The sequence below is a fragment of the Pneumocystis carinii genome, assembly GCF_001477545.1.
Source record: "Pneumocystis carinii B80 chromosome Unknown supercont1.15, whole genome shotgun sequence".
In the NCBI taxonomy this organism is placed as follows: Eukaryota; Fungi; Ascomycota; class Pneumocystomycetes; order Pneumocystales; family Pneumocystaceae; genus Pneumocystis; species Pneumocystis carinii.
In genome coordinates, this window is record NW_017264727.1 from 57,218 (window position 1) to 77,374 (window position 20,157).

Consider the following 20,157-nt stretch of genomic DNA (forward strand, 5'->3'; position numbering starts at 1 on the left):
AATCAATTCAATACAATTAACATGCAAAAAATACACTTATATTGTTATTTATGTATAATCTTTCTATTCTTTTGTAGACATTTAATTTTGTATATTTTTTAGAATAGCTTATAAAAATATAAAATATCATTGATAGCTTATTATATGATACAAATTATGAAATAATCAGTCATTTTATAAATAAAACAGACTTAGACATATACAAAACCTTGTTTTAATAAGATTTTGTTAAAAAAAGATTTCAACTTAAAATAATTAAAAAAAGATTTTCTTAATATCTTTTAATTATAAGGACTTAAAATAAAAATATATCTTTCTACTGTTAAAATATTTTGAATACTGCTATTAAGACTTGATTTTTTGGAGTCGGTTTGTAACCTCAAAAAATTAGGATTTTCCAGATATATGGGTTAATTGGTCTATAACACCTGGAAAATTATATAAATATGACTCATTATCCATTGAAATCATTGTTAGTTCATTCATCATTGAATTTACCTGGGTTTTTTTCAAGGTATATTGAAAAAAAATTCAAGAAATAAAGTAAGAAATAATAGATATATAAATAATGTCCAGAGACATGTTTTATATAAGAATAAATGTTGTTATTTATCTACAGTTTCAGATATCTTTGATAAAATACTTGATAAAGCACCAAAAACTAATAAAGATATGGTTCGTTTAATAAATGATATAAGACTGAAGTGTTTAAAAATATGTCATTAGATAACCTATAAATCTCCGTGTATTAAGACATCATTGAAAAAACTTACAAAAATATCTAGACAAATTGCAGGAAAAAAGTTAGAAGATGCTATTTTACAAATGGATTTTAGTAAAAAAAAAGCAGCAAGAGATGTTGCTAAAATGTTAAGAAATGCACGTACAAGAGCTATTAATAGCAAGCTAGATGAAAACACATTATTTATTGATCAATCATGGGTTGGAAAAGGTATTTATATTAAGCAATTATGGTTTAGAGGAAGAGGAAGAATGTCAATAAGAAGAAGGCCACGAACACACATAAAAATAATTGTGAAAGACATTACTACATTAAAACAACGAGAAATAAAAGAGAAAAAGAAAAAGGAATCTAAACCTGTATGGGTACCTCTTCCAAACAAACAAATCTACAATAAATCTATTGGATTTACATGTTAATACACTTAAGCTGTTGTGTCACATTATTTTCCTAAAACATTGTAGCAAAACCCTTCGCTAAATGAACTTAGTTGTGTAAAAATTTTTTCAAAATCTTCTATCCCTCCCTAAATTAAATTTAATTATTAATATATATAAAAAATGTCCTTCTACATAATAAGGATCATACACGATCCTTTCTTCATTCTTCATTCCATAATCTCCAAATAGTTTTACTAATATATATTAAAGTAAAAAAAAATAAAAAATATAGTATATACTCTTTGCATGGCAATCTTTAGGACGTTTATAATTAACATCCTCTAAGTTTAAAGTGTCCATCACAAGAATATAATCAAAATTCTTGAAATCTTCCCTATGTAATTGTCTAGCTCGGTGATTAAGATTTATACCATTTTTTTGTAACACTGAAAGAGTTCTAGAGTCAGGTTTTGAGCCAATATGATATGCTATACAAGAAGAAATGTCAAATGACATAAATAAAAGATATAAATATAAAACCAGAGGTTCCGCAGCTGTCAATTAAACCAAATCTATCTTGAAGATTATGTTTTACAACATAATCTGCAAAAACGCCTTGTAACAAGTAAATTAAAGCAGAAATAATGGGAAAAAATAACCCTGAGACATTGGGCTTCTGCAAATATTTCCAAGACATACAAAAAGTACATTTATTTTATCAGAATAACTACTCATTGTCTATAAAAATCTTTAATTTTTTATAAAAAATAGTTTTCGTAATATTTATAAATATTAAATTTGTTAAAATATATATTAAAATAATCCCTCGACCAGATGAGTTTCTGGATTAATATCGATATCATAATATGCTGGTCGAGTTGGAAGTCCAGGAATTGTTGTAACTTCTGCAAGTAATGGTACTATAAAACTGGCACCTGCATTTAAACGAATATCTCTTACAGGAATTACAAAACCTGTAGGTGCGCCTTTTAATTTTGGATCATGAGAAAATGAATACTGAGTTTTGGCAATGCAAATAGGAAGATTCCCGAATCCCTAAAGATTTTAATAAAAAAATGAATATAAAAAGAAGATACTTTTTCAGTATATTGTTTTATTTTTTTCTTTGAAAGTTCACTTAGTTCAATACCATCTGCGCCGTATATCTCTTTAGCAATTATTTCAATTTTTTCTATAATAGAGATATTTGAATCATATAAAAGTTTGAAATCCTTAGGAGCTTTTTGGCAAGCATATTGAACAGCATTAGCAAGTTTAATTGAACCAGCACCACCCAGTGCCCATTGATTACTAACTACTGCATCTACTGCACCTGCTTTTAAAGCTTCTTCTTGGATAATACTGATTTCTGATTGAGTATCCGTACTATTTTGTTATTTATTACAATTTAAAAATATAGACTTACTGAAATTTATTTATAGCAACTATAATTGGTACGCCATATTTTTTAATATTTTGAATATGTCTTATCATGTTGCAGCATCCTTTTCTAACTAATTCAAGGTTTTCAGTGAAATAAACATTATCTAATGGTTTTCCAGAAACAATCTAATAAATAATGTTAAATAAAACATTTGATTTAGATTCATACTTCTGGACCGCCTCCATGAAGTTTTAACGCTCTAATAGTAGCTACTAAAACAACTGCATCTGGCTGCAAATTAGACGCTCTAGTTTTAATATCAAAAAACTTTTCTAATCCCGCATCAGCGCCAAAACCCGCCTCAGTAATCACATATCCTGCATCCTTTTCTCGTATTTCATCATTTTCGATACCAGTAAGTTTCAAGGCAATTTTATCTGCAAGAACAGATGAATTCCCCTAAAACCATAAACATAGTTCAATCTATCAAATAAATAATTACATGAGCAATATTTGCAAAAGGTCCTGCATGAACAAATACTGGAGTTCCTTCAATAGTTTGCATTAAGTTAGGTTTTATAGCATCTTTCATAAGAACAGCCATAGCACCGCCGACTCCAATATCATCAGCAGTAATAAAGTCTCCAGATCGACTTGTAGCCACAATTATATTGCCAAGTCTTTATGAAAACTTAGTCTAAATTTTTGAAAACGATAAAACATACCTTTCTCTCAAGTCTTTAATGTTATCTGCAAGAGCTAATATTGCCATGCATTCGCTAGCAACAGAAATATCAAATCCTGTTGTTCTTTCTAATCCTTTTTCTGTAGGATTTTCTCCAATTGTAATTTTGCGTAGAAATCTATCATTTACATCAAGTACACGCTTCCATGTAATAGTACTTGGATCAATGTTTAATCTAGCAAATTTTTCAATTTCTTCGTCAGTTAAGTCATTAGGATCTGTTTTGTCTATTCCCAATTTCTGTAATCGTTTCTTCATTATAGGTGAGAAATTAGATTTACCATCTTTTTTAGAAACTAGTCTAGAATAAAGAGCTTTAATACTTTGAGTCTCTTCATGAAAAACCCGAGTATCAATAGCAGCTGCTATAAAAGATATTAATAAAATACTTTACTTAAATACAAATAAAATACCTAAAAGATTATTAGCAGCAGTAATAGCATGAATGTCTCCAGTTAAATGAAGATTAAGCTCATCCATTGGAATAACTTGAGAATAGCCACCTCCTGCTGCACCACCTTTGATTCCTTAAATAATATTAAGCCTAGTTTACATCTTAAATTATTAATTACCAAAAGTAGGTCCCTGTGAAGGTTGACGAATACAAGCAAATGTTAATTTTTTACAATGAGCCCCTAAAGCTTGGGCAAGTCCTATAGATACAGTAGTTTTCCCCTCACCTTAATAATGATGTTAATAATCCCAAATAAAATAAAGAATTTACCAAAAGCTGTAGGTGTAATCCCGGTTACACAGACATAATATCCATCTTTTCGATATTTTAACCGATCTAAGATATTTAAATTAACTTTAGCTTTATAATTTCCACAAATCTCAAGCTCGCTATCAAAAATACCAATTTCTTTGGCCAATGTTTGAATATTTTTAGGTACTTGACTTCCAGAAATAATAAAATCACTAGGAACAGGATCTAAAGGCTTAAGAGGAAGAGGAGAAATAGTTCTAGAACAAGAAAGAGATTGAAAGTATTTAGCTGATTTCAAAACATTCTGAAGAAGCATACAGACAGTCATAGGACCAACCCCTCCTGGAACAGGAGTTATATAAGATGCTATTTTTGAAACTGATTCATAATGTAGATCTCCAACAAGACGTTTTCCACTTTTTCTTGAAGAGTCATCTTTATAATTGATACCAACATCAATTACAACAGCTCCTGGCTTGACCCAATCAGCATTAACATGTTCGGGCTGTCCAATAGCAACTACTAAAATATCTGCTTGTCTACAAATTTCTTTAGTATTTCTAGTTCTTGAATGACAGACAGTAACAGTCGCATTGGCATTACGAAGAAGATAACTCATAGGATTTCCAACAATATTACTGCGTCCAACCACAACTACATTTTTACCCTCAAGCTCAATGCCAATTGAATCAAATATAGCCATAACAGCCTTAGGAGTGCAAGGAACAAAAAAAGGATTTCCATTCCGTCTAGAAAGCTCTCCAACATTTAAAATATTAAGTCCATCTACATCTTTTAAAGGTGATATAGCAGAAGTAATAACTGATTCCGATAAATGAGAAGGAACTGGAAATTGAACAATAATTCCATGGACATAAAAATCATTATTCAGACGAGAAATTTCATTCAAAAGTTCACTTTGCTGAATTGATTCTGGAAATTTTATATGTTGAAATCGAATATTTGTCTAAACATTCATTCATACATACATAAATACATGTATAATAAATTTAATACTTCTTCTGATGCTTTGCACTTCATACGAATATACACATTAGATTCTTCTTTTTCTCCCACCTGGATAATTGCTAATGTAGGATGAAATTCTGGATATTTAGATTGCTTTTCAATAATCTCTGCTTTCATTTTTTCATAGAATGCCCTTTCAACAATTAAAAACATTTCTAGGAAAAATATTAAGAAAACTTACCCTGCAATAGCTACACCATCAATCCTTTTAGCAATTCCATTCTTAATATTGTTAACAGTCATATTTATTTGTCTGTTTTGTTGATAAAATAAGTTAATAAAGCTTGGTTTAAATAACCCGCACAACTGTGTGCTTTGGCGGAAAATATTGGTTATTATAAGTGGAATTTTGGATTATAAAAAGCTTAAAATTTTTTTTAAATATTAACGTTTTTTAACCCACGCAAAACATTCTTATATTTATTCTTAAGAAAATGGTTAAAATTATTTAAAAATATGATAAAAGTTTTAACTACTAATATCTAAAATATTATTAAATTTATTAATTTTTTAATAAATTAAGTTAACCGATCAAGTTATTTTCTAAGATTCGAGATAAAAATAAGATTAAGGTTAAGAAAAAGGATGAAGGTTTTTAACAGGGTCAGAGAATGTTATTTGAGCTATTTTTTTTTTAAGAAAAGATTAATACAAACATCAAGATTTAATAAAGTTATTCATAAACTAGGTAATTAAAAAAAAGATAATAAATAAGATTTATTTTTTATTTATAAAGATGTTTTTTTGGTTATTTGATATTAATTTAAGATAATAGAAAGAAATTTTATAACAAAAAGTTATGTAAAGAATGATAAAAATTCGAAACCGGTGGAAGGAAGGATTCCTAGTAGTTTAGAACAAGCAACAGGGATTGAGAGATATGAGCTTTTACAAAAGTTGGCGGGGAAAGAAGCTTTTGACCTTACTCCTCTTGATGCGAGTCGTTTAGGAACACTTAAGGATCCTATTGTTGTTGAAAGTCTTGATAAAACACGTTTAATAGGATGCACGGGGTTTCCTGCGGATTCTCATGATGTACTTTGGTTTGAATTATCTGTTAAAGAAAATTCGCGATGTCCAGAATGTGGTAGTGTTTATAAATTAAATTTTATAGAAGGAAATATACAAAATCATCATTAAATTATGTTAATTCTAAAAGTACGTTAAAATAATGAAAATTGTTTATGTTCAATTTGAATTTTAAATAAATTTAACGTTATTTATATTATTTCTTTCAATGATATTAAGTAGTTTATACGGTATATAAAAGTTACATAACAAAACCTAATTACCTTTTAGAGCATACTAAAGGTTGACCGATACCAGATCCGCGCAATTTAACGTTCAAAACCTTTATTAAATAAATATTAATTAATAAATAAATAAATATGTATTACTTTTTCCATTTTAGCTAAAATTTGTTGATTCGGAATTGCTTTTCCATTTTCATAATCATTTATTACACTCACTTTTTCACAAATTTTTTGTGCAAACTCGGATTGTTTGATATTTTTTTCTTGGCGAGCTTTTGAAATAGCTAGCCCTACTTCACGTCCAGATGTCTTGATAGGAACAATATCATTTTCCCGATCTATTTTTGCTATTTTTTGTGATTCTGTTGTTTTATGTGCCTAATTTTTTTTGTAAATTTATATGGGCTTTTTCTTTAAAAAAAAAACCTTATTAGATCCAGCATAAAATTTCTTTTCAATATTTACTACAACACCCAAACGTCGTGCCTCATTTATTCCATTTACAGCCTTTACTGCAGTGGTTCTTGAATGAACACCTCTTCCAATTTTTGTAACAGAATCCCAATCTGTTTCACCCATTTTTCAAATATCCTTAATATTTTTAAATAATAATATCTTTTTTGACTTTAAATATATAAAATTCTAATACTATTTTCTCTTTTTCTAGTTGGAAAATATTCAATATTTTTATTATATAATATTTAGAGATAAACAGAAATCGGTAGTTAAAGACATATAAATACAAAATAATTTGTATGTCTAAATTATAAATAAGAAATAGAGTAATTATGATTATAATTATAAAGTTTTTGAATATAAAATAATAAATACATTTTTAAAATTTATTTATATGAGGTGGATATAGAATATAAATTATAAAAGTAGTACAAATTATTTTAAAATTTTATGATTTGTATGTTTGAAATATTTTAATTGGAATAAACGAGCGTATATATAATTAATTGGATGTATAGATTAGAAATATTTTTTAAAAAAAGAAAAAAGATGGTATTTGTATTAAAAACTTTTAACATTTATTATATATGGCATATCTTTTTAAAAAAAAATGAATAATATTTTTAAAGCATTGATAACTGTAAATAATAGCAATAAATTTACTAAAAATAATCTTTTTATTAATTCTATAGCGAATCTTTAAATATGCTCGTATTAATATAATGAATAATAATAATGATGAATAATAATAATAATGAATAATAATAATAATGAATAAAAATGATGATGAATAATAATAGAATATTCTTATTAAATTATAATTATGTTATTGTTATCAAAATAATTTTTAAAAATATTAAAATAATATTCGAAATTATAAATATCAAGTTTTACTATTTATACAAATATAAAACTCAAAAATATTACTTTGATATCCATTATTATAATTATCTACTTGATTTATGAAAGTCATCATACATTTATTAGATATTATATTTCTTTTATTTACCTAGAAAATAAATTAACTAACCATACATTTTATTTTTTATAAAACTATGTTATATTTATATTAAGCTTTATTTTCCAAAAAAAAAATTAAAGTTTTTTATTATAGATTTAAATGATTTTATATATTTAAAATAATTTTATAATATATGTAACTTTAACGCCAGAAAATTAATAAAAATTAAATATATATAAAATTTGTTTATGACTCCTGTATAAAATCTTAAAAAATCTTAATCTTTATCAGGGTTTTTATATTAAACTTTATCAATTTGAAAAATAGAATTATGTAAAAAGTATGAAAATTAAGAAAAAAAGTTAAAGTCAGTATTTTAAATAAAATATTTAAATTGAATAAAATAGATGATAATTAAAAAAAAGAACCCGTCATTAAAAGCGAAAAAAGAGGAAGTTGTTGTAGATGAGGATTTGCATCAGATAGAATTAAAAGATCAGCGATATGGTTATGAAAGAATTATAGAAAGAATAGGACCATGCGAAGATAATGAACTATTTAAAGGTTTGAATAAAGTTAATATAGTAGTGTTTGAATATGATGAAGATGAAAATGATAAATACAAAAATGGGGAAAAAGATACAGTAGTTGATGTATTATATGAAAATCAAAGAGGGTAATAATAATAATTAATAATTATTTATTACTATTTTTTAAAATAATTTAGTATATCCTTATGTGGAACTTTAATGTTCTCTTCAAATTTATTATTCTTTTTTGATCCACCTCCTTGGACAGATAAAAATTTCCGGTATATATTAACTATATAAAATAAAAATTATACATATTTCTAGATATTCGCCTGTTAATATAGCTACTGCAACTTGTCCTGATCCTTCTTGGAGATGGGTAATTTCAAATTAAACATTTTTATTTATATCTTTAATTTAGGTTATTTAGACATGGGACAAATGGAGAATTGACATGTATGGAAATGTAGATTCTGATGGATGGTCATATGGTTTTTCTTTTAAGTCAAAAAGATGGTATGGAACCTCTTTTTGGTTTCATAGTTTTGTGAGAAGACGAAAATGGGTAAGACAGAGACAATGTGTAATTGGCCTTTTTCTTTTTTATATATAAACTAATTTATTTAAGTGTTTTGATGATCTTAGGTGTGAGGATGATGGAAACTATTTTACTATTAGTTCTTCATATGAGCCTTCTAGGTCTCTAACAAGTACAACTAGTCCTAGTAAAGATGTTTTATCTGTATCAGATAATTCTGAAGATGATATAAGCGTTCAAGATTTACTTAAGAGGTTAAGAGAATCTAGGATTGACAGAGAAAGACTCCGTATTTTAAAAAGATTCATTATATATAATAATAAAAGAATTGATTTATTAAAAGAATCAGTATGTATTGTTTCAATTGAAGATATAGCTTTTAAAAAATTTAGATAAAAGATATTCTTGATTGTTTTATTTTTCATGAATCTCGGCGTCAGCTTCTTGCTTTTTTGGTTAAAATGGCAAAAGATATTCAAACTGAAAATTGTAATGTTTCAGACTTTTTAGAAGGAACCAAAAAAGAAATAAATAAGGACGATATTTTAGAGCTTGCTCATCTTATAAAAAAAAATATAGATAAATACGAATTTTGGGAAGATTAATAAGCAAAAAAAGATTAAAACAGTTGATCTTAATTAATATTACTTAATTTGTATACAATTTAATACTAATGTCATTTTAATATGTGTCAAACCTTATTCTGTATAGAAAATTTATGATTTTTTATATTAATATTTTTGATTATTATAATTTACTTTTTATAATCTAAAAAATAAAAAATTCTATTTATAATTTCAACAAAATATGAATTCATGTAGTATTTTGATCTAGAAAAATTGTATTTAAATAATAAAATTCTTTAATTCTCACTAAATCATTTATAATGTTATTGAGAAATATTATTAGCGTTCTATTATAGAATATATTAAACAGATTAACTAGATAGTTTCAATTTTCTTCTTTATTATGAATATATTTTCTAATTAAATAATTACATATTTTAAAAAATATTTATAATTATAAATATTTTAGTCTTTAAATACAATAATATAATCTTTTGAATATCTAAATGAAGAAAATAAGGAAATTAAAAATATCAAATATTAAAAGAATCAATTGTACTTTAAACTTTTATAAAAAATAACTTTTAATTTTATATTTGTATGTATATATATTAATTTTATAGATCTGGCATAAATATAAAAGAAATTACTTGATAAAACTACTAAATATATTGTTTTTTACCAAATTTTTTCTTTACATAGAAAAAAGGCGTAAACTATTCTAATGACTTAAATATACAAATATAAATTTTAAAAAAAATCATCATTTTATAAATATTTAATCATAAAAATTATAAATTTAAATACATATGATATATATATTGAATAATATTTAATCAATATGTATATGATTTTTTAGTAATTTTAAAGATTAGATTAACTTATTGCAATTTTCTAATAAAAATTGTCAAAAATCGACTTAAGATTTTAAAGTTTTTGCAAAACTATGAGCCCATCTTATCTTAAGATTCATTCTGTTACCGGTGAGAAGATAGAGGTAGACATAAGTTATAAAAACTTGTATCTTGGAACTTGTATATCTATTTGTGATTTTGAAAAACTTAATAGAATTGGTGAAGGAAGTAAATATTTAAGTAAAATATGATTATTTAATAAGAAAAATAGCATATGGGGTTGTATAGTAAAGTGAATATATGAATATTTGAAAATATCTTATTTTTTTAGTCGTGCAAAAGATAAAAGAAATAATACTATTGTTGCACTTAAAGCAGTGCGTATATTTGATAATGATAGGTATTCTGGGATTCCTATTACAGCATTAAGAGAAATATCTCTTTTAAGATCTTTAAAACATAAGAATATTATAAGTGTTTTAGAAGTGGCTGTAGGAGAAGCACTTGATGATATTTATATGGTAGATGAATATCGCGAACAAGTTTGTCTAAATATACAATTAAATAAAGGATTTCTAATTTTTTGAGGATATGGCAAGTATGATGGATACTATTGTGTAAAATATACACAATCAGAAGGTATAATTTGTTTAATATATTTATTTATTTATTTATTTATTATTTAGTAAAATGTCTAATGAAACAGCTTCTGGAAGGTGTAGAATATTTGCATAGACAAAATATTATTCATAGGTGTTTTAAAATTTCATATAATTTATTTATTAATTGTATTATAGAGATTTAAAAATGTCTAATCTACTTTTAAATGCAAAGGGTATTTTAAAAATAGGTATTTCTTTAGAATATAAAAAGGTTTATATTCAATTGTTACAGCTGATTTTGGAATGGCTCGAGAATATAGAGATAATGGGATGACTCCTCGTGTTGTAACTATTTGGTATAGATCTCCGGAATTGCTTTTTGGAAAAAAGAATTATACTAGTAGTGTTGATCTTTGGTCTGTTGGATGTATTTTAGGGGAATTAATGACATCAGCTCCTCTTTTCCCTGGGAAAGATGAAGCAGAGCAAGTTTAATTGATAGCTAATTTACTTGGTGCTCCCAATGAAGCTATTTGGCCAGAGTTTGGAAAACTTCCTTTTTCTAAGCACTTTCTTTTTTTTTTCAAACAAAAGTAATATGATAAAACAGAAATTTTCCAATCAAACAACAACAACAAAGGATTTAATAAATTGTCTTCTTACTTATAATCCTGAAAAACGGATTTTGGCAAAAGCTGCTTTAAATCATGAATATTTTCAGGAATCTCCACAAGGTATTGCTTTTTGATATATTTTGTTATCTAATTGTTACAAGCTCAAGATCCTTCTCTTTTGCCTACATTTCCTGAAATAAGAAACAAACAAAAAAATGATTACAAGAGGTTAATCTTCTACTTCATATAATACTTTATAGTTAATTATTTTTATATATAGAGGGAATAAGGCTTCTTTAAAGTATAATGATTACGTTTTTGATAATTTAGACATTGAAAGATCCTTTGGAAAACGAATAAAAAAATGAAATTACATGAATTATTATAAGAATGGAAAACACAAAAAGTCAAAATGTTTGATTATATGATTATATCAAATATGGAATTTTTTTAATATTTGTTTTCTAGAAATATTCAAGTTTTATTTAAAAATCAATTTGTGAATATGCATTTATTTCATTAAGGATTTGTATGAACAAAAATAGTTATGTTAAAGGATTATATATATAAAATGTAATTTTTTTTAATTTTTGTACATCATATATTTTAATAAAAACAGTTGAAGTGTTTATATATATACTTATTTAAAAAACATTCAGATCATTATGATTATAACATCTATTTACATGATATAGGCGCCGACTATTTTCTTTTTTATGATATATATGATAAAATATTTAATCGTTTAAAAATGTTCAATATTATAAAAAATCATTTTGTAAAAGTATTAACTCTATAAAAATATGAATTATCAAAAAGAAGGGGTTTGGGCTTATGATGTTCCTTTATGTCAATTCTTCTAATAAGACGAAAAATTCCTGTTCCAATTGGGGCTGTTTTCCCAAGAATGATACATTCTGAAACACCCTCTATTGAATCTTTTGTTAATCGAGCTGCAGCATCAAAAAGATGGTCTGCTGTTTTTTCAAAAGAAGCAAGCATTAAAACACTATTTTTCTTGATAATATTTAGTAAATTTTGTATAAAAAGAGAATTTGTACCATTTTTGCTACACCAAATCGTGTAATTCCTAAAATTTCTCCTTTATATGTCATTACGTCTCCTAATAACATAACATGCCGAGGATCGATATTCATTCCATGAGAACTCATTGTTATATCAATTTCTTTAATAATAGAAGCTCTAGCTGCTTCTATTCCAAGAACCTGCTTCATTTCCATAATATGATTTGTAGACGTTTTTGTTCCGACAACACCATCAGTATTTATTACATCTCGAAGACCATATCCTTCTACAAGAAGAGTATTGTTTCCATTTTCATCTATATTTATAACAGCTCTTGAGGTAGTTGGAATACCCTAGAAATCATATTAATTTGAATATATATTCGTAAGAAAATAACCTTCACTATAACATGAGGTAATATCCGTTTATAATGTTGTAGCTTGTAATAAATTTCATCGAAATCTTTATTTTTATCATCACATGATAGATATATTTTTATTTTATCTTCTTTGACAGTGATTTTCTAATAAATGTTAATATTAAAACTATTCTATATAATAACAAAACTACCGTATTTGAAAACTTTAATTTTGGTGTTTGCAAAATTGAAGCTGCAATTTCATCAATTGTTATTTCTAGCTATTTTTATTTAAATTAAGATTGATAAAAAAATATTTATACTTGCAACTTATTTATAGTATTCCAATCAATTTTTATACAAATATATAAGGAAGTAGGTCCATAAACCTCTTCTATAAACTTCGTTATCTAGTTATAATTAATGTATTGAAATAAAGCTAATATTATATACGTCTTTTATATATGTTTTTTCAATACGACCTTTTACTACACGAGCCGACCGTATATCATTTTCTGCTACAAGCTTGCATGTTATAATAGGCGTACTAATAACTTTGGCTGCATTTATAATCTCCTTAATTCTAGGTACACCTAGCGTAACATTCATAGATGCAACACCTGCGAAATGAAAAGTCTTTAAAGTCATCTGTGTTCCTGGCTCTCCAATTGATTGTGCACCTACTGCACCTACTGCTGTTCCTAAAAAAAGTTAAATTATGTAGATAATATTAAGTAAATTCGAATACCTGGCTCGATTTTTGATTTTATATATTTTTCTAAGCACATTTGCAAATATGTTAAAAGTTGTATTTCAGTAACTTTAAAAATATTATCTACAATTTTTTCAGAATCAGCTATAGAAGTCAGTTAAAACCTAAAAGATATTTTTACTAACTTTCTAATTTGATAGTATTGATATTTTGATATTCGGAATCAGAAGGCTTTTCAAGAAAAGGTGCAAGGTTTTTTCTTCTTCGAATAGTTGATAAACGCTCTACGACATTTTTTTGAATATAATTTAATAATGAGTCTTTAAAGTTTTCTGTACATTCCTTAAATTTAGGTAATTCAAGATATTTATATGTGATTTTCATGATTTCATAAGGAAGGAGTTTTTTCGACGGTATTTTAGACGTTATATCCTGGTTTAGTTAATTTTCTGTTTTATATATTTGTATATATTTACAAGACAATGGTTCCATGTTCTCATAAACTCGACAGGGCAGATATCTCCTTCTAAATAAGTTGGATCTAGTCCATCATCTCCATATATAAATTGCACAATTCCGTATGAGGAATTACGGACAGTTCCATCATATTGCAATGATAAGTCTTCGAGTGACTTCATTAATCTTCTAGACATATATCCTGTTTCTGCAGTTTTTACTGCTGTATCGACAAGACCTTCTCTTCCAGATATAGCGTGAAATAAGAATTCTGTAGGTGTTAAGCCAGAATAAAATGAATTTTTCACAAATCCTTTTGCAGGAGGTTGTTTTGCTGATAAAAAATTAGTTTATTTATTTAACTATAGAGAAATTTACAGTTTTTTTGAAAATGTGGTAAACTCCTATCTTGAAATCCATTTGGAACTCTAGAACCGCTAATAATTTGTTGTCCTACGCAAGATACCATTTGTGAAACATTAATTTTAGAACCTATATAGTTACTTATGTATAAAAGATATAATAACACTAACCTTTTGAACCACATGTAGCCATAATTAAAGATGCATTTGTTTTTTCTAGTTCACTCATGCAAATTTGTCCGACATCTTCTCGAACTTTTGAAAGTATTCCAGATACTTTTGCTTCCAACGTCTGTTCTGCATCACAGCCTGGTTGATTTTCGAGTTTTCCAGATGACAAAGCACAAATTAAATCATCACAGGATTGGTATGCTGCTTTTACTAGACTTTCTTTCTTTTTTTTTAATAAAACTCCTGGTTGAACGTCATTTATTCCAATTGAAAAGCCTTGATTCCCTAACCATCTTGAACATAATTTTGAAAGTCGGTTCATAGCTTCTGCTGCTTCATCAGGACCATAATTCTTTAAAATAACATAAAATATAGAATTTTTCTTGCCATCTCCTACTGTTGATTTATCCATAACACCGCACATAATCTCACTTGAACGTATAAGTAAATATCCATCATTGGCACAAAGATCAGGCACTCCCTTTGGAGAACTAAATGATCTAGTTTTTGCATCTAAATTGACCATTACTGGAGAACTTTTGTTAGGTCTCATGAGCACATTAAATATCTGCTTTCCTGTCCACAATGTCACTGGTTTTATAATAACAGGATGAGGCAAATCAATATTTTTACAAGCATCTACCATAAAAGAGCATATATGGGTAAATGTTTTTCTATCATAAAAATTATCTTTTTGGCTAATTAAATAAGATGCAGTAATAAAATCTTGTATTGCTGCAATAATTGGTTCGCCATTACGAGGTGTTACGAGGTTGTTTTTTACATTCATTAGTTCCATTGCTTCTGCTCGTGCTTCTTCTGTTTGTGGTACATGTAAGTTCATTTCATCCCCATCAAAATCAGCATTGTATGGATTACAGACACATTCATTAAGTCTAAAAGTTTTCCATGGTCGAACTTTTACCTAAATTTTATGAGTCTCTTATTTGCAAATAAGAAAAAGTGTACTCTGTGACATAATATACTAAGTTTATGCAAAGAAGGCTGACGATTAAATAAAACAATGTCATCGTCATGAATATGGCGTTCAACTATATCTCCAATTTTAAGTTCTAATGATATTTTCTGACGATTTCCAAATTTTAAAAATTTTTTAAATCCGTTATCTTGATTTATAATATAATTCGCTCCAGGATGAATGTCTGGTCCATTTATTATAGCTTTTTTTAATTGCTCGATATTATGATGTGTTACTCTTTCCGGATAGGTTAAAATTTTGGCAATTCGTTCAGGAATGGCAACCTTTATTAATTAATCAATTAAAATAATAAAATTTTACTAACCTGATCTATAGAAAGATTAGGATCCGGTCCAATTACAGTTCTTGCGGAAAAATCAACTCTTTTTCCTGATAGATTTCCTCTAAATCGGCCTTGCTTTCCTTTTAATCTTTGACAGAACCCTCTAGGCCTTGCATTTGTTTGTGAATATATTCCAGGCAATTCACTATTAATATACATAGCAACACATAATTGTAAGTAATCCCATTGTTCCTATTATAAATCAAAATTAGCTTGATTTAGAAAAAAAATGAAAAAATACCATTAAATTTTGAATAGGTGTTCCTTTTTCTAATGCACTTTTAATTAATGAATTGGTCCATATAATTTCTGCTAATTTAACTGTTAAATCATCTTCGGTGCTAGCGCCATCCTGAGAAATAGATGGTCTTACACAAACAGGAGGGGCGGGTATACATTGCCAAATAAACATCTCTGGTCGGCCTTTTAATGAATTTATACCTAAAAGCTCACAATCCTATGACAATTAAAAACAGATAAAATGTTTATAGTTGATATCACCATAGGAGGAATTTGTTTAAACAAATTTAAGACCTTCAGAGGATTTAAATCATCATGAGCCTTAGAAAGATGGGTCTTCATATCAGGTGTAGAATTCAAAACTGTTTCAAAGGTTTTTCGAAATTCTATTTCTTCTTGATTATTTTTTTTATTATATTTGAATTTTTCATGAATTATCTTCAATGCTCCAACTTTTTTAATAACACCTTGTGTACTCTGACAATTGGGACATATTCTTACTTTTTTACATGTGTCATTTATACGCTTGTATATTTGTGATTTTCTTAGATTATCTGACTCTGCTTTTCTTAATTCTTTCAAAAAACTATGAATATCTTTTAGTTCTAATAATATTTTTGAACAATCCTATAATAAATTACTTTTTTTTTTCTCAATTTTTAATTTACCTTGCAAATATTCTGAAGTATCGTAATAATAGTCTTAAAATATCCTATATGGAACACTGGAAGTACTAATTTTACGTATCCAAAATGACCAACGCATGTTACCATTTTTTCTCCACAAGTTTCGCAGAGTGCCTGCTTATCTGAGGTTCCCTGGGTATATTTAGATACATTCAAATAATCTTTCCTTAATTCTTCTAATTTCTCCTCTTACCATTCTTTGGCATCTCGTTAGAAATTCGTATTTAAAATATCATTAAAAACTTACCTTTTATCAAGAGCTCCATTGCGTACTGTAGATCTATCTACTATATTATATAGTTCTCTTGTCGAAACTTCTAAAACACCCTGCTTTATTATATCTTTTGGCCCAAATACGCCAAATTCAATATGTTTAATCTGCTTTGGAAGTTGATCTACAACTTGTTCCTTCATTTATCCTTTTTATATATTTTACATGATTTCATAGGTTCTGTTGTTATGGTAACCGATATATATATGAAATTAAATCATTGATATGATTATTTGTATAAAGATGTATTTTTATACAAATCATGGATATTTTGTTTTCTATAAAGATATTATTGTGTAAATTTTGTGTTTTTTATTTTTATTTTTTTTTTGATTTTTTAAATATAGATTTTTGACTGGAGTTCGATTGAATAATAGGATTCCATGTCAATAGAAATGTATTGTTTTTTTTAATGTCCAATTTATATAAATAGCATCTTAATTAAATCTGATATTAAAAATACTTTAATGAATTAAAAATTTGTCAATTATTGTAAAAATGTCTGATAATAATGAACTTCCTTCCTACCAAGCCAGTGTATCTACTAGAAATAAAAAACAGATATTTGACCTTTTGAATTTAAATGAATCTCAGACAGTAACATTTTCTGGAACAAAATGTTATAAGGTAATATTTATGAGTTTAATTGAAATATATTAAGGAATTAAGCTGTTTTTTTGGGGAATTTTACTTCCATTTCCTATTCTTTTAATTGGAGCATATATTGGATTGATACATTATCCTTTTTTTAGAAAGAATCATTTTAAAGATGAGCAGCTGCAGATGTATTTTGAATATATTAAAGAAGAAGAAATAAAATGGGGGAAGCGGTGCTTCTATTTATTTGGATTAATATCATTTGTAATAGCATCTATATTATTAGCTGGATTTAAAAGCAATTGGACAGTTTCGAATTTTTAAATTAAAAAATATATATGAACCTTTTTAATTGCTTTTATTACTAATGTTTTTGTTTTTAATTTTCAATTTGTATATATTAAGAAATTAAACTATAATTTTAACATTATATATCAAAATCTAAATCGAAATTACTTTGAGAAATTATTTCATCAATGTTATTAAGAGTTTTTGTCTTTATAATTTTAGATGTGTTTTCTGGTATATTTGTATTTTCCGTTTTTTTCGTATCTATTGTATTTGTTTTTGCACAAGTGTCAACTGTTTCCGTGTTTTTATTTGAATTATCAGTTTTAGGTAAAGTAGAGCCTTGCATTTCTAAGATATTATCATAAAATATTTTTGGATTAGTTTTAAGTCTTGAGAATGGGTTTACTAATATTGGGGAAGAATCTATAATATTAAAAATGATATCTATATATATCAATAAACATTACCCTTTTCTCTACGTTCTTTATTAGCTTGAATTTCTGCCTGTCTAATTGTATCTAAGTTGGCTTTTCTATTTTTTTCATTTAATTTGGCAAATTTATCTGAATTTGTCAAAACATATCTTCGTTTTTCTGACAATTCTTCAAGTGTATTTAGTTTTTCTGTTAATCTTTGTGCTTCTTTCTCATCTCCATGAGCAATTGCAATATCTCTAGTTTTTTTTAACTGTGTTTTCTCTATAGCTATATTTCTTGGAATTTTTTGTAACGCTTTTCGTCGTGCTATCATATCTGATATTTCTAGCTTTTAAAAAAGTTATATATTTTATAAATTTTAGTGAAAAAACTCACATCTGTTAATTTATGTTGTGTCATTAGACTAAGTTCTGTTATTTTTTTTTCGATTAATGATTTTTTAGGCGTAGCTATTTTATCTTCTTTAAGTTGCTGTGTCCACTTATCAAATTCATTCTAAACAAATTAAAGTAATTCAATATATTTGACAATATACTTGAGTAATAGCAGAATTTGAAACAAATGTTATTTCAAATGTTTTTACACTTGCGCCGTGTATACATTCTAATTTTTGATTGGAAAGTATCCCTTCAAAAGAATATATTTTTGTACTAGGCTGTAACCCTTAATTACAATTAGATTTTCTAAATTGTTTTAGTAAAAAATAGTATACCTTTAACTTGGCAAACTCGATATACACTTTTGCCTTGAGAGTTTTCACCTATTTTTACTCTGGCAAAACAACCTAGAAATTTGAATCATATATTTTTCGGTATTATATCAATTTATACCTACTATAACTCCTTCAAATAGAGGATGGAAAAGAAATTTTGCAAAATGCGTTCTTGCAAGTCTAGTATTATTTACATCATTCAAATCGAGTGCAGCAGACTCTTTTTTATCTTCAAACCCTTTAGAGTCATTCTTACTTTCATATTTTTTATCTAGTTCGTTTTTCGTTCTTTTATTGAACGTTTTATCATCCAACTATTTGAAATAAGTACAAAAGTACGTGTAAAAATAGTTGTATACTTTCGAATCAGTTCTATTAGATTTTTCTTCCCTTTTTCTTTTAAGTTCAATTAATTTGTCTCTTTTTGAAGTAGTTTCCTCTCCTTTTCCTTTTGTTTCTCGTGTTGACTCTACGAATAATTAGTAAATATGTTTATAATCTGGATCCTAACGTCTTATTTTCAATTCTTTTTTTACAGAAAGCTTTTCCTGCCTTAGTCTCTTCGCTAATTCCTTTTTTTCTTGTAATTTTTGTGTCTAAACACATATATCACTTTTTTTGCGAATATCTGATAGGTTACCTCTTCTTCTCGCTCATAAAGAATAGATTCCCTTTCCACCTCATTCATGTCCATTATTCTTTTGACTCTTTTAGATACAATTGATCATTTTTAACAAATACCTTTTACGATCCTCTTCATCTTTGAATTTGCCTTCTAGAACATAAGGAATAGCGTATTCTTCAAGATAATCATTATCATCTTCTTTTGAGACCATGTTCTCGCTTTCTGTGCTATATTCGCTTGAATACAACTCATCATTTGAATCATCATTGCTTTTTAAAGATTTCTTATAATTTCCATTATATTTTTTATCTTGAGATCGTTTTTGTGATGTCTTTTTCTTATGGCCTGATTTTTTTTTCTGAAGGCTAGTTTCAATATCTTTATGACCTGCCAATGCTAAAAGCTCGTCTGATAAATCGTCTATCATTTCTTTTGATTTAAAATCACAAAAAATTTAGTTTTTTAATATTGTATAAAAAATATGATTGTCGAGATATGCGCTCTTAGTGAAAGTATAAATAGAGATAATAA

General features: G+C 26.6%; 10 protein-coding genes across 10 annotated transcripts; 5 read left to right on the forward strand and 5 right to left on the reverse strand.

The window, feature by feature from the left end:
• Positions 1-446: 446 nt before the first annotated feature.
• T552_03136 (hypothetical protein) lies at positions 447-1,161 on the forward strand (the record flags this gene model as incomplete). Its single annotated transcript, XM_018371650.1, has 3 exons — positions 447-514; positions 558-675; positions 727-1,161. 3 exons carry the CDS (start codon positions 447-449, stop codon positions 1,159-1,161), a joined length of 621 nt encoding a protein of 206 aa, XP_018224442.1.
• Positions 1,162-1,184: 23 nt separating this feature from the next.
• On the reverse strand, positions 1,185-1,857 carry T552_03137 (hypothetical protein; the record flags this gene model as incomplete). The annotated part of the gene is made up of 5 exons (XM_018371651.1): positions 1,185-1,268; positions 1,315-1,376; positions 1,422-1,610; positions 1,663-1,737; positions 1,782-1,857. 5 exons carry the CDS (start codon positions 1,855-1,857, stop codon positions 1,185-1,187), a joined length of 486 nt encoding a protein of 161 aa, XP_018224443.1.
• A 34-nt stretch (positions 1,858-1,891) lies between these two features.
• Positions 1,892-5,274, reverse strand: T552_03138 (hypothetical protein). The gene is made up of 11 exons (XM_018371652.1): positions 5,168-5,274; positions 4,975-5,119; positions 3,976-4,924; positions 3,824-3,931; positions 3,665-3,778; positions 3,232-3,616; positions 3,009-3,186; positions 2,735-2,965; positions 2,549-2,691; positions 2,220-2,508; positions 1,892-2,178 (listed from the first exon to the last, which is right to left on the reverse strand). The coding sequence occupies exons 1-11, from the start codon at positions 5,227-5,229 to the stop codon at positions 1,936-1,938; spliced, it is 2,847 nt and encodes a 948-aa protein (XP_018224444.1). The 5' UTR covers positions 5,230-5,274; the 3' UTR covers positions 1,892-1,935.
• A 251-nt stretch (positions 5,275-5,525) lies between these two features.
• T552_03139 (hypothetical protein) lies at positions 5,526-6,170 on the forward strand. The gene is made up of 2 exons (XM_018371653.1): positions 5,526-5,674; positions 5,762-6,170. The coding sequence occupies exons 1-2, from the start codon at positions 5,572-5,574 to the stop codon at positions 6,124-6,126; spliced, it is 468 nt and encodes a 155-aa protein (XP_018224445.1). The 5' UTR covers positions 5,526-5,571; the 3' UTR covers positions 6,127-6,170.
• A 58-nt stretch (positions 6,171-6,228) lies between these two features.
• T552_03140 (hypothetical protein) lies at positions 6,229-6,864 on the reverse strand. The gene is made up of 3 exons (XM_018371654.1): positions 6,666-6,864; positions 6,384-6,617; positions 6,229-6,337 (listed from the first exon to the last, which is right to left on the reverse strand). Exons 1-3 carry the CDS (start codon positions 6,816-6,818, stop codon positions 6,275-6,277), a joined length of 450 nt encoding a protein of 149 aa, XP_018224446.1. The 5' UTR covers positions 6,819-6,864; the 3' UTR covers positions 6,229-6,274.
• Positions 6,865-8,063: 1,199 nt separating this feature from the next.
• Positions 8,064-9,329, forward strand: T552_03141 (hypothetical protein; the record flags this gene model as incomplete). The annotated part of the gene is made up of 6 exons (XM_018371655.1): positions 8,064-8,332; positions 8,384-8,467; positions 8,511-8,565; positions 8,617-8,769; positions 8,815-9,072; positions 9,117-9,329. The coding sequence occupies 6 exons, from the start codon at positions 8,064-8,066 to the stop codon at positions 9,327-9,329; spliced, it is 1,032 nt and encodes a 343-aa protein (XP_018224447.1).
• Positions 9,330-10,236: 907 nt separating this feature from the next.
• T552_03142 (hypothetical protein) lies at positions 10,237-11,624 on the forward strand (the record flags this gene model as incomplete). The annotated part of the gene is made up of 10 exons (XM_018371656.1): positions 10,237-10,372; positions 10,416-10,431; positions 10,476-10,686; positions 10,733-10,761; positions 10,784-10,897; positions 10,942-10,994; positions 11,039-11,235; positions 11,357-11,480; positions 11,522-11,588; positions 11,621-11,624. 10 exons carry the CDS (start codon positions 10,237-10,239, stop codon positions 11,622-11,624), a joined length of 951 nt encoding a protein of 316 aa, XP_018224448.1.
• Positions 11,625-12,088: 464 nt separating this feature from the next.
• T552_03143 (hypothetical protein) lies at positions 12,089-17,153 on the reverse strand. The gene is made up of 18 exons (XM_018371657.1): positions 16,941-17,153; positions 16,887-16,890; positions 16,676-16,825; positions 16,269-16,634; positions 16,009-16,224; positions 15,750-15,959; positions 15,415-15,708; positions 14,446-15,370; positions 14,291-14,404; positions 13,933-14,246; positions 13,642-13,888; positions 13,493-13,600; positions 13,198-13,445; positions 13,068-13,154; positions 12,957-13,025; positions 12,784-12,909; positions 12,422-12,739; positions 12,089-12,377 (listed from the first exon to the last, which is right to left on the reverse strand). Exons 1-18 carry the CDS (start codon positions 17,105-17,107, stop codon positions 12,132-12,134), a joined length of 4,209 nt encoding a protein of 1,402 aa, XP_018224449.1. The 5' UTR covers positions 17,108-17,153; the 3' UTR covers positions 12,089-12,131.
• Positions 17,154-17,419: 266 nt separating this feature from the next.
• Positions 17,420-17,930, forward strand: T552_03144 (hypothetical protein). The gene is made up of 2 exons (XM_018371658.1): positions 17,420-17,591; positions 17,634-17,930. Exons 1-2 carry the CDS (start codon positions 17,463-17,465, stop codon positions 17,883-17,885), a joined length of 381 nt encoding a protein of 126 aa, XP_018224450.1. The 5' UTR covers positions 17,420-17,462; the 3' UTR covers positions 17,886-17,930.
• Positions 17,914-20,099, reverse strand: T552_03145 (hypothetical protein). The gene is made up of 10 exons (XM_018371659.1): positions 19,743-20,099; positions 19,642-19,699; positions 19,513-19,597; positions 19,361-19,470; positions 19,120-19,315; positions 19,002-19,073; positions 18,825-18,952; positions 18,665-18,784; positions 18,320-18,617; positions 17,914-18,275 (listed from the first exon to the last, which is right to left on the reverse strand). The coding sequence occupies exons 1-10, from the start codon at positions 20,051-20,053 to the stop codon at positions 17,989-17,991; spliced, it is 1,665 nt and encodes a 554-aa protein (XP_018224451.1). The 5' UTR covers positions 20,054-20,099; the 3' UTR covers positions 17,914-17,988.
• Between the last annotated feature and the right edge of the window lie 58 nt (positions 20,100-20,157).

Coding starts and splice junctions, on each gene's coding strand:
- T552_03138 (XM_018371652.1), bottom strand. CDS start 5,229: ATGACTGTTAACAATATTAAGAATGGAATTGCTAAAAGGATTGATGGT. Junction 2,692..2,734: donor TTCATGGAGGCGGTCCAGAA/GTATGAATCTAA, acceptor ATTATTTATTAG/ATTGTTTCTGGAAAACCATT. Junction 2,509..2,548: donor GTTGCTATAAATAAATTTCA/GTAAGTCTATAT, acceptor ATAACAAAATAG/TACGGATACTCAATCAGAAA.
- T552_03139 (XM_018371653.1), top strand. CDS start 5,572: ATGAAGGTTTTTAACAGGGTCAGAGAATGTTATTTGAGCTATTTTTTT. Junction 5,675..5,761: donor TAAAGTTATTCATAAACTAG/GTAATTAAAAAA, acceptor TTAAGATAATAG/AAAGAAATTTTATAACAAAA.
- T552_03140 (XM_018371654.1), bottom strand. CDS start 6,818: ATGGGTGAAACAGATTGGGATTCTGTTACAAAAATTGGAAGAGGTGTT. Junction 6,618..6,665: donor TTTATGCTGGATCTAATAAG/GTTTTTTTTTTA, acceptor AAAAAAAATTAG/GCACATAAAACAACAGAATC. Junction 6,338..6,383: donor TTTTAGCTAAAATGGAAAAA/GTAATACATATT, acceptor TATTTAATAAAG/GTTTTGAACGTTAAATTGCG.
- T552_03143 (XM_018371657.1), bottom strand. CDS start 17,107: ATGAAGGAACAAGTTGTAGATCAACTTCCAAAGCAGATTAAACATATT. Junction 15,709..15,749: donor CTAATCTTTCTATAGATCAG/GTTAGTAAAATT, acceptor TAATTAATAAAG/GTTGCCATTCCTGAACGAAT. Junction 13,026..13,067: donor ATACTATAAATAAGTTGCAA/GTATAAATATTT, acceptor AAATAAAAATAG/CTAGAAATAACAATTGATGA.
- T552_03144 (XM_018371658.1), top strand. CDS start 17,463: ATGTCTGATAATAATGAACTTCCTTCCTACCAAGCCAGTGTATCTACT. Junction 17,592..17,633: donor CTGGAACAAAATGTTATAAG/GTAATATTTATG, acceptor TAAGGAATTAAG/CTGTTTTTTTGGGGAATTTT.
- T552_03145 (XM_018371659.1), bottom strand. CDS start 20,053: ATGATAGACGATTTATCAGACGAGCTTTTAGCATTGGCAGGTCATAAA. Junction 19,598..19,641: donor TTTATGAGCGAGAAGAAGAG/GTAACCTATCAG, acceptor ATATGTGTTTAG/ACACAAAAATTACAAGAAAA. Junction 19,316..19,360: donor CTAATAGAACTGATTCGAAA/GTATACAACTAT, acceptor TATTTCAAATAG/TTGGATGATAAAACGTTCAA.